At 46.5% G+C, this 11,335-nt stretch overlaps 3 protein-coding genes across 3 annotated transcripts; 1 reads left to right on the top strand and 2 right to left on the bottom strand.

The window, feature by feature from the left end:
• Positions 1–2,201: 2,201 nt before the first annotated feature.
• On the bottom strand, positions 2,202–4,851 carry F5891DRAFT_1203014 (uncharacterized protein; the record flags this gene model as incomplete). Its single annotated transcript, XM_041368950.1, has 10 exons — positions 2,202–2,325; positions 2,377–2,918; positions 2,966–3,073; positions 3,134–3,265; positions 3,318–3,401; positions 3,451–3,570; positions 3,631–4,092; positions 4,370–4,497; positions 4,559–4,678; positions 4,740–4,851. 10 exons carry the CDS (start codon positions 4,849–4,851, stop codon positions 2,202–2,204), a joined length of 1,932 nt encoding a protein of 643 aa, XP_041216223.1.
• A 77-nt stretch (positions 4,852–4,928) lies between these two features.
• Positions 4,929–9,332, bottom strand: F5891DRAFT_1203013 (uncharacterized protein; the record flags this gene model as incomplete). Its single annotated transcript, XM_041368949.1, has 12 exons — positions 4,929–5,768; positions 5,822–5,983; positions 6,033–6,235; positions 6,284–7,042; positions 7,095–7,398; positions 7,448–7,664; positions 7,719–7,986; positions 8,035–8,134; positions 8,190–8,489; positions 8,537–8,770; positions 8,821–8,909; positions 8,960–9,332. The coding sequence occupies 12 exons, from the start codon at positions 9,330–9,332 to the stop codon at positions 4,929–4,931; spliced, it is 3,849 nt and encodes a 1,282-aa protein (XP_041216222.1).
• Positions 9,333–9,705: 373 nt separating this feature from the next.
• On the top strand, positions 9,706–10,524 carry F5891DRAFT_971571 (uncharacterized protein; the record flags this gene model as incomplete). The annotated part of the gene is made up of 3 exons (XM_041376356.1): positions 9,706–9,885; positions 9,936–10,073; positions 10,099–10,524. 3 exons carry the CDS (start codon positions 9,706–9,708, stop codon positions 10,522–10,524), a joined length of 744 nt encoding a protein of 247 aa, XP_041216221.1.
• Positions 10,525–11,335: the final 811 nt, after the last annotated feature.

Raw genomic sequence — 11,335 nt, 5'->3', positions numbered from 1 at the left:
AAAACAACGGGTTATTACACTGGAATCCATATGTCATCTGGAGATCGCGGGGCGCGTATGTCTAACCACATCTGCAGTCCAGTAAGGACACTGCCCTTCCGATTTCATATTGTATCTCTAGTAGGCACATATGATGTCGGTACCGTGACGTTGGAATTAAGCTGGTGACCAAGTATTAGGCTGGAGAAAAGGACATGGATTTGATGGTGGGTTTGTTTAAAAACAACGCTGGGGCACTTTTCACCTTCATTGTTTGAAACTTTGAATCAGAACGGGTATTGCTTCCAGACGTGACGAAGGCAGTGGAACATGGCCGTAATGAGGAAAGTGATAGCGCCCTGCCGCCTGCGTGGAAAGGGAGTGACTAAGCTTAGTAGTACTAGACATATGAGTAAGTAACTTGAGGTGCCATTTTCCAGCAATGACAGCGATGGCAGATCAATTACAGTATTGTATTGGTGCACGGTGTAAACGGCGCGCTCGTCGCTAGCACTATTGGATTATCCTGAAGTTCCTGACTCGGATGAACATGTAGTGGGAGCTGTTATGATACACCATGCCTGCGGCGATGCTTACAAGACCTGGCTTGCTAGTTGCTACACTGGGCTACACGATACCAGTGAGTACTGGTTAATTCTTTTTTGACCACGACCAGACAAAAATGCATACAGATGACTAACCGTAACGAGCTATGTCTTTGGATCCTGAACCATACGACATCCGAGTCGATCATCGAGGATGCTTCACCAGTACAACTCAAAAAGTCAACACCAGAGCATCAATTTGAAGGCCACGAGGACGGTCTTTTGAGTTTTGTCTTCTTGCAACAAAGTTCTAGTTCTATCAACCGCTAGGCCAGTAACTCAGACAGGGAGATAGCAAAGTGTTAGTTGGCGGGCCGCCTGCCTTATTCTCTCGAGATCGGAGATACCTCGCATATGACGAACGTGGCAGGAATCTTGCTTTGTGGATGGTCTCATACATAGCTCCTGAGCTTCCGGTACGTGCTTTTATAACTACACTTCAAGGTGGCACATTACACAGAAGGAAACTTGACCCAGCCGTCGCCTTGTCTTGCCTTCATGCCAGTACTCATGCATTAGACCGCCTTCCTTTTCGCTCACAGAACTTTCACAGGCCGACGCTACAAATATTTGGTTGCACAGCTGTATAGTGATGATTGTGGCGACCTTTTTCAGGTAAGCCTTGTGGTTTGTCATGTAAAGGGGACAGCATGCTCAATGAGCATTCAAAGACTTCTCATGCTTCGACACCATCTTGCACCTCCTATCGTCCCAAGTGTCCTAACTGATCTTCGGCTCGCCGCTTCTGGAACATCCATATACCCTCCCATTATCCATGACCCAATCTTCAGAAGGTCTACGTTACGTACTGCCCTGTGAACCGTAATACTGAGACTGGTCAGTCATCAAGCTCAGCTCGTGGTACAGCCCAACTCGACGCTAGTGAAAGCTACAGCCCCAACCTCAAGTGCAAACGGTGACACAACAACCTGCGCAAGAAGAAGGTCATGATTGTTGTGCACACTGGTGCATCTAATGCTGCATTTCCACTGTTCAGCTTGTTACCTCGTAATAATGCTATCATACCAGGCGTATTTCGCCGTGCCCTTTATCTCGGCTCGGTTCTGTTTTGATACCGTACACGGCAAACCCACCATTTTGTAAATCTGGTGTCAAAAATAGAAATTATATATCCAATATCTCACACGCATCATCCATAGGGTTTTCGCGCGACATACCACGTAAATCATAAATATATATGCGATTATGTTCAAAAATATTTGATTGCCCGGTCTCTGTGCGACTTCTGTAGGATATAAATTAATTATTTAGGTGATATCTGTCCTAAGATAAGATGTTCGTATCTATGGAAATTGTCAGTTTAATGGTCGCCCGCAGATGTAAATGAGGTGTATTGATTGAGACATACAGATTATGTTTTCACCTGCATATCTGAGGCAGCATGTCCAAGTAGGTATGAATGACGAATGTCATGATACATCCGCTATACATGGCGGATATCTCTCTCGGTGATCGGCCAGTAATGCACCACGGTGGTACTCAGACTCGTATACAAAACACGACGAGACACCATGCATTCAACGAAAGTAGACAATTTATATAATGATTAATTGATTATAATTAAATGAGGACTACGAATGAATGAGCGCGCAAACTTTACCATAACAACTTTTTCTGAATTGTTTCCTGCCATACAGGCTGTGAACCTTTCACAAGAGATAGAGCCTTGCAGCGACCAGGGAACTCCTGCAGGTCGAGCTGGAGAAACTCGACCATTGCCCTATTCATTAGTCAGTAAGGTGAATAAACGGTGTACAGAGATATCACGTACTTGCGGTACGCATCTTCATACCCAGCAGTCTGACCTCCTGATTGCTCACGCGCACTTTTGCGAAGCTGCTCCAGCATTGCATCAACATAGTTCCAAAATTTTTGTTTGTTCCATTTTTTGAAGCCACCGTCGAGTCCAAAGCCAGATGTCGCACAATCAGGAGTACCAAAAGACTCGTCAGGGATTTCATTCACATCCGCATCTGTAAAGGGACCTTCGATTGCAGTTGGATCAGCCTGGCGGTCCTCTTCGTCAACCAGATTGTTGGTGACTGCCGCTGCGGTGGAGCTCGCATCATGGCTGGTAGGATCGTTGAGGCTTTCATAGGCACCAGAGCGTTCTTCTTGATCCGCAGATCCCTGGCCTGGGTGATACTCCGAAAATTCATCCGCCAACTGAACCATATCAACATTGAGCGTTTTCTCAATATGCTCTACAAGATCTTGATGGAGCGAGGGGATGAGGTAGGGGGAGAAGGCTTCCTTGAGGGTGAGCTTTTCATGATCACAAACACCGATCAGGAAGATGCGAAGACAACGGCGCTGTCTCAAATTCAGTAAAAACAATCTGGATGCCTGAAGAAACCCACCAAAAATGCAAATCTAGTCCAATGCGAGGAGTCAACCTCCATGCCACTATGTATAAGCGGTTTGAGGGCATCCATGATACTCAATCTCTTGCTGACTGACATGGTAAGCTGCGGATAGAATGATCGCTGTGAACACTTTCTATCTTCATTCATTGAGAAAATACGTACTGTGCTTTTGATTTGGCCACGGATGGTTGACAAAAGCCGTGTGACCAATCTGCCGAGTTGTGAGCGCAACTCAGCGTCTTCAAAGAGTCCCTCAGCGATCTTGAAAAGATCATTGTGCGCTTGGATAAACTCCTGCGGTATGAACAATGAGCATTTAAGGCAATAAGAAGTAAATCCGAACTACCATCACATGTTGATGCGTATCAGTGATATAAGCAGTCAGGTTTGGAGATAGCATACATGCGGTAAGGCGGCTCTTCAGTGCACTCTGCAAATAGTCAGTTATGGAATAGATGAGAACAATCAATCAGTCGCACCTCGAAATCCTTAGAAGTCAGTAGTTTCTCGAGTTCTTGTAAAGTATTTATTTCGATCCCTTCTTCTCGTTCAAGCTGACCAGCCCTTAATTCTAGAAGCATGACGAACAAATCACCATTCTTGGTGAAATTAAGATGAAACTTAATCAAAATAATAAAGGAAGGTAGAATAGATCGTACCTCGATAAATGCCAGCAACTTCTTCAAAGGTATTCCACGTTCAGTAGCAAGCTGTTGTGCATATGTTTTGAGTCGCTTGGTGCGTCTTGGAGTGAGACAGGCTGCATTGGTGCTGGAATCCCTCCGACGCCGAACGCCTGCGCTAATAGGCGCATTGAGATCAGACGATCCACTTGGAGAACCTGGGCGTGAAGGACCGGTCAGAACAATTGAGGCATCTGGAAGAGGATTCAAAGACTGTGATTGAGAGCCTGAGCTGGTAGGCTGCCTGCGAACAACAGGAGCAGAGTGGGTCGAGAGTCCCGCGTCAGACCCAAGCAGTGAGCGAGCACGATGTCTACCATCCCGGGGTGGGGCCAAGCCCTGCACTCGTGGTCCAGGACCGATGCTATTTGCTCTCTGGGAGCCCCCAGATGTTGAGCGAAGTGGAAAGCGATTGAGCATCATCTTGGGAGGTCCTTCCTTGAGTTCTCAGTGAACACCCGGTGAACACGTTCAAGTTGCGCTTCAACATTTCCAACAAAACTTCCCACGCACATGAGCTAAGTTCAGCCACAATTCAAGTACTCAGAGTCGAGCGATGATCTGGATTATGCTATTAAAAATGTGCATTCCTACTACTGATAAAAGCGTGATGCACAGATTGGTGCCTGGCGGATGATTAGCTGCGGGACATTAATCGCTGTCAGGACCTGAGGAGTCTGCTTGGTCTGTTTTCTGTCAATAAATGCTTGCAAACCACTACAATTCGACAGTGAGCAGAAAGCTCGATATCTATTGGATCTGCCGTGAGCTTCTTCAGGGATACCTGGAGGATTCCGCGGGTCGGGGCTGACCCATCCACTCGGGGTTTGTTAGACATGTTGACTTCGAAGGTAGAGATAGATCAGTTAGACCGCTGTGTCATTGTAGTAAGAGTGAAGCTTACCTTCGTATTGAAAGTATATCATGTCCTCGTCGGCAGCTTGGGTGAGCTTCTTCGGGGATACCTGGAGGATTCCGCGGGTCGGGGCTGACCCATCCACTCGGGGTTTGTTAGACATGTTGACTTCGAAGGTAGAGATAGATCAGTTAAACCGCTGTGTCATTGTAGTAAGAGTGAAGCTTACCTTCGTATTGAAAGTATATCATGTCCTCGTCGGCAGCTTGGGTGAGCTTCGGGGATACCTGGAGGATTCCGCGGGTCGGGGCTGACCCATCCACTCGGGGTTTGTTAGACATGTTGACTTCGAACTTAACCAAAGGTGTGCAATGTGCGACTGACCATGTCATCAAATCAAAAATGATATTAAAAATCACTAGGGGTGAAAATATTGACGAGAAGTGTCATAAGGTTGGGGGAAATGATAAGGATGTAACTGATGTGAGTTAGCTTCGAAGGCTGTAGAATACAGGGGATTATGCGCGGGTACTTGAATGGGTGGAGCAGGGTGGGTTAGAGATGAAAACTGACTATGGCCGGAAGATATTGAAAAGGAAGGCACCTGAGATGCCCAATGAGACATTTCTGGGGGTGGCGCAAACCCTGGCGGCGGGAGACGCCATTGGTGTACTGAGGATTGAGGGAATGATGAACTTGAATGACCAGGTGCTTGAGGGGGATTGGGGAGATGTGCAGTGTATTGCTGAGCGGCAGGTTGATGAAAATGAGGATGCGGTTGAAGGGGGCGGTGCAGAATATCTGGGGCATTTGACATGGATGCCTCGACAGGCTGCTGCTGCTTCGTCGAATTCGTAGACTTCACTTGCTTCCTGGATGTGGTCTTGGGCTGTTTCTTAGCTGCGCAATCAAACGCAGGACGGACACCATCGTCATCTTGGGGCACGCTCACTGCCTCGCCTCTGAGCTTTTTCGCCAGCCTCTTTCCCTGCATTTGTCTCACAGCAGCTCTTCGGACAGCTCCAGGATCTGAAACGCGCAATGGTGTCTCGGAGAGGGATTCCGGGAGAAGAGAACAGAGATGCTGGTAGTTATGGATGGAGAACATGTTAAGGAGATACTGTGGCGATATTTGGTGTTTCACGACACTTGCTGTTCGGTCAGTTTGGGTCCGCTCTTGCCACAGATGCTTGGTAGTTAACTCTGTGCATTTTGCATCGAGACAATTGTGCTGAACATTGGCGATACATATGATATCCTAAAATGCGACTTGAATTGAATGCAACAAAAATAAGACGTAGTAAGGCTCACCGTTCCTGACACAATGAGTTCCTCGTCAGTGAGGAGGAGACATGGCAGATGGAGCAAAGGGTGGCGTGCAGGCATGAAGGAAAATGTCTGAAGAGCAACAAATGCGACAGAGTGCCCAGGCGCTGTTGCAATTAATATCTCACAGATGCGTCCAATACGAGTCTGTTTGATAGTAAGTAAACTAGAAGTGACATAGTGGGGAAAGACGCACCTTCTCAAGCGCGTCTCGAAATATGACATGCCCACCCAATTGCGAAGTTTCATGCTCACTAGTCACTACCGAAGTTCCCTGGTAGTACTCGGAAGAAGGAGGACTTTTGAGACCGTTCTTCTTGAATATGTCTGCGCAGCGCGTCGCTTGCCACAGAACGGCTTCGTGCTTAGACTGGTCAGTCACTATAATTCTCCCTGTGCCTATCATAGCACTGTCAGTCTGTGAATGAATTGCAGGATTTGCCATACCTGGATCAGCTAGTTTTTGGTCAGGAATTCCAAGCAGACGAGCTTGTTCAGGATGGTGTTCAAGGTAGGTGAGAACCTGTGGGCCACCATGAACCCATCGTTCTGTATGGGTGTCATACCAATAACCGCCAGTAGCGATGTGCTTGGCAGTGTCGTTGCGAACAAATGTCATGCACGTGTCGCGACTTGGAGCTCGTCGATTGTTGTAAATGCATGTAAGACGGAATACATGATTAAACAACTCATAACGCTCAGTCGAAAAAATAATAGCAGGTCCAAAACGTCGAATGTAAGCTGGGAGGTGAACTAAAAAATGGAATTTCGGTTTGCTGATCAAGATACTGGGTGCGCACTGCGCAGTCACATTGAGAAAATCGCTTATCGTTCGAGCTAGCTTTGCCAAGTAGTGTTCGGTGTTGTCGATTTTCGTATGCCAAATGAGAACGACTAACTCTCCAATTAAGGTCCATCCATCAAGAACACTTTTCGGAACGAGATCGTAGACGACAAACGGCATAACTTGCGCGAGACTCTTGAAGTGCTTTCCGATTAAGCCTCCTTTATAGTGGCAAATGTAGTCGGCATTCAGGGACGGCGCATTCAGGCCATCTCTATCCAGTGAGTCGAGACGTGTCTGAAAACGAGTGAGTAGTTTAGCTTTCTCGAGCACAAACGCAGTCTGTCCCCAAAAGTATTTCACAACGCCGAGTAGAACCGTGTGAAGGATCTCAGTAGGAGTATCCATGTGAACATTTATATCTATGTACCAGTGTGAATTCAACAACCCGCATCAAAATCTGAGAACGCTCACTATTCATCCCTAGAAGGGGATTGATTGCGTCCCGGTGTGTCCTACCTTGCAATATATCCAAAAGCTCTTCCTCCAGCTTTGCACGAACTTCAGATTCCGGTAATGCTGGCTGTCCTACATCTCGTTTTCGTAGCTTCTTGCCCATTTCAACAAGCGTATTGATGATGGAAGATGAAGTAGAGTCCCGGATTCCAGTGGTTGATACGGCGGCCACAACCTTCCCTGTGGCTCCTGAACATAATGCGGTCTCGAACTGCTTGAGGACCTGTGATGTCGTTTCTTCGGGTGTTCGGGGTGTTCCTTCCTGTCTCACTCTTAAGATCAATCTATAGTGTTCATATTGAATAACACACCGTAAAAAGACTAACATATCCAGCCTCAGACTCTTTGTATTCCTTTGTCCCGCCAACATGACAAGTCCTGCAAAAGTAATTACAATTCAGCCCTGCGTGGCTGCATTCCTCGGCCTGCATTGGATTGTCCCCCGCAAGAAATAAACCTTCAGGAACGAGCATGACCTCCTCGTCAAATTTGCAGTCCCACGCAAAGATTCCTGAGTCTGCGGCTGCGCTAATCAATGCTTGAGTTGACTAAATGTGGGCAGCATAGAAGCATAGAACGCACCTGATAGACTCCTTCATCGCATGCATCAATTCCATCGGCGCAGCGTGTGGTGATGATGTTACGAATCGAACACAAAACTCTTTCTCCAGCATCTCACGTGGTAGGTTAGCATTCGACATGTAAATCGCGTGATGTTTATTCCACTGCTTTGAAACATTTCCGGAAACGTCGTCCATGAATATAATGAGAGGGACTGAATAGACCATCCGGCCCTTTGACTTTTCGCGTAGAGGATGTGGTGTGAGCTTCAGGTATTTTTCAGATGACACTAGGATTATGCTAAGTAGAGTCGCCTGTAGCTCAAACATGTACTTACTGGTAACCCCGCATGCAAGCTTGTCCACGAGATCCTCAAAGGAATGTCTGAAGTTTGAAACCGGAACGATCTCTTGTTCATCACTGACGATGAAACCGGCCTATTCAACCTGTCAGTATCTGTCATGATATCTACGAGACAGAGTTAGTACATACGTCTGTGTATTGTACCGCACGGCCCATAGCATATGTTTTGTTCTCCTGGCACGAATCCTGTGAGTCCCTGCCATTCACTGGTGCATACGAGGCAGTGAAGAAGCGTTCTGGGACAAAAAAGCCTCCTGAGCATTCCTGCAGAAGTTCGTTGACGAAATATATTTTGCCGTCCACACGAGCCGCCGGAGGTGACGGCAGTTCTAGCAGCATCTTCTGTCCATTGAAAACCTGCGACATTCCATCTCCTCCATCCTCTGGATAATCTTGCATGGAAAAGCGGGTGAGTGGATTCGCGTAGTCCTAAATGACATGGTTAGCATAGGATAGTCTGAGCGCTTGTAGTTTACCTTTGCAATTGCATGCCAAATATCGTTGATGTAAAAAACGTTGCCGGACGCTGAAGTTACTTTCCGCATTGGATTGCCGACAAGTTCACAGATGTGCTCGTTTGACTCCTTGACAGCCTTGAGAGACGGGACATCATGGGCACCCAGCTCCTTGGCCCAGCTGAGTACGGCTTTCTTCTGCACATCCGAAAATGGTAGTCGTGCAGAGCTAAACAATAACGCAGTCAAGAAGTGCTTTGGAAGCACAATGAGCATCCTCGAATCCTGTCAGAATATACACTTACCGCCTTCGACAACCAAGGATAGTAGGCGTCGCCCGGATTAACTTTCATATTTGCCTTTGTCTTCGTACTAGAATCCACAGGAATTTCGTCTATGATTGCGTCAATAGCACGAATGAACACAGTAATGCTAAAAACTTACCCAGTAGTTCAATGCCAAAATAATCGTCATCTTGCATTCCAATCTCGTCTTCGAGAGCAGCTATGGGCGTTGCGATGATCTTATCGCCCTCGAGTAGCGAAGCTTCAAGTTCGTTGAAAAGCTCTCGCCCACCACCGATCTCGTATACATGGTGGTCTAATGCAATGTCCCACAGCGTAGACAGCGGCATTTCTTCTTCGACAGGTGCAGAGATAGATGTTGTCGGTTTGTTGTAAGCGTCGTCGTGACAGTCAGCAACCATGTCAGAGGCGTCCGAGTCAATATCGGATTCACAGTCGGTCGTCTGTGTGGGTCGTCGAGATTCTGGAGGGAAGGGGTTTTTGGACACCGATATTCTCCCAGAACGCTTCATTAATAGGTGTCGGATATGCACGGCAGTGTTGCAGTGACTTTGGATATGTCTGCGCATCATCATCCGCAATTTACCCTTGAGCTGAGGGCAGACTGTGCAGACGACAGAAGTCCGCGCTGGATTACAGTATTGTAAAACTATAAATACAAGAATTTTTAATAACTCAATGACTCTTAAAAGTACTCACCTGTCCCATCAACAAGTTGTGATTCACCCATATTGATATTGACAGCGCTGGCTGCTGGTCGAGACTCGCCAAAATGATAAGTCCAATTGATCACGTGTCTGCTTCGAGTCACAGTTGTGACGGTCACCAAACGTTCAACATTCACTCAACGCTCAACGACCAATCAACCTGCAAATTGTCGATAATATGGATCAGTGCCATTTTCCAACCACCTGTACTAATACTGCACCATCCTACACAGTTCAAACTTCAACGTTCTACCCACCGATCCGCACGCGGAATACAGAAGATGTGTCGTTGCAACCTTTGTGCATCGGAATATGTTTTTCAGGTGATCTTCCGAGACACCTTATTCGCGGTGTCGTTGTACTTCTCCTTCCTTCCCCTTCGAAATAATTCCTGATAAACCTTTTTAGCCAATCCAAATATCAGTTTCAATCGCAGAGGAGTATAGACCATATATGACTCCTGTCGTGGAAGCTCTCACTTTGGACGGATATCCCTATTCCGAATGTTCCTCGACTTTTGACGATGTAAGTGGGCAACTTTCTCATGTCGGGATCAATCTAAAAATTCTAGGCCCTTGATTCGAGCGAAAAGGGACACGAACTATCTTACAACAATGTCGATGTCGATATACCCATACCGTTCCTCCCGTTGCCGTCGAAATTCAATCCCGTGGATTCCTTTCATTGGTTGCAGCTGTCAGAGAAGATTCAGCATTGGCTGGTCACCATACCGGCAGCGTCGCAGCATTGGACATGGGGCCGTGATGCGTTCTGGCTGGCCTTTGTAGGTGCTTGCCCAGATTTTCCACGCGGCCAGTGGCCAATGTGGGACCCAAGGATTCCCCTCGAGGGACAGTTCATTGAACATTGGCTTGACGCTGACAATTTGGGTGGAGATCAAATTGGGGAAAACTTACTAGATCACATATGGACTGAGTTCTGTGCTCACGCGATGCTTTTTCACCCCGACCCTTTGGTATCAGTTGGTTCAGAATAAATATTTCATCGTGTTTAACTTGTCGCGTTATATAGTGTAGATTTACTGGCGCTGTGGTTCAACTTGACAATATTGTTATTTGATACTTTGGTTAATGTGACTTGTTGTTTTGACTTGCCCAGCTGAATCCTGGCACGTGTACTTTGAGTCTTTGACCGTTGCGAATATTTTATGAGTGTTTTCATGCGCAGTTATTATGAATATATCGTGAATACGTCGTAAATTCGTGAGGCTTACATCCAATAGACGTGCAGCTCGAGATATCATCCTTACAAGTGGGATTACATCCGACTGATGACCCAAAACTGACGTGTTGATGATCTCCAAATGAGCTAATCATGATATTAGTACGATTTCTTAGTAACATTTTTCTCGCGACACTGAAATGACACTTAGAAAGTGATGCGAGATGATATATTTTGATTTTGTACGAAATTGGCTCAGAATACCCAAGCTTTATGTCTGACGTACACCCGAGTTATCCTTTTTGCACTATATTCGGATTACAAATTACAGGGTTTGCCGTGTACCATTTCTGGTTACGTGTTTTATCGCATGTTCACTGGCAGGTCTAATTATCTTTCTCTGATATGTACATACGTCACGATTTGCTCCCGCGGAACCGTTCTTACATATGATACCGGGCCATGCTCAATTTAAAAAAAAAAACGATAAGTGAGTTGTCACATCGGCTGTCGTGGGTGGGCACGTCGCAGTTTGCTATTGGGCCCGGATCACCAATTACTACATCGATGACCCTATGCCGTTCGAACAATGGGTAATCAGCTGCCAGTATACATAAGGGGTGACA

This window comes from Suillus fuscotomentosus (assembly GCF_016647785.1).
Source record: "Suillus fuscotomentosus strain FC203 chromosome Unknown F5891scaffold_453, whole genome shotgun sequence".
Lineage (NCBI taxonomy): Eukaryota > Fungi > Basidiomycota > Agaricomycetes > Boletales > Suillaceae > Suillus > Suillus fuscotomentosus.
The sequence above is the reverse complement of the archived record's forward strand: the minus strand, read 5'-3'. Positions and strand labels throughout refer to the sequence as shown.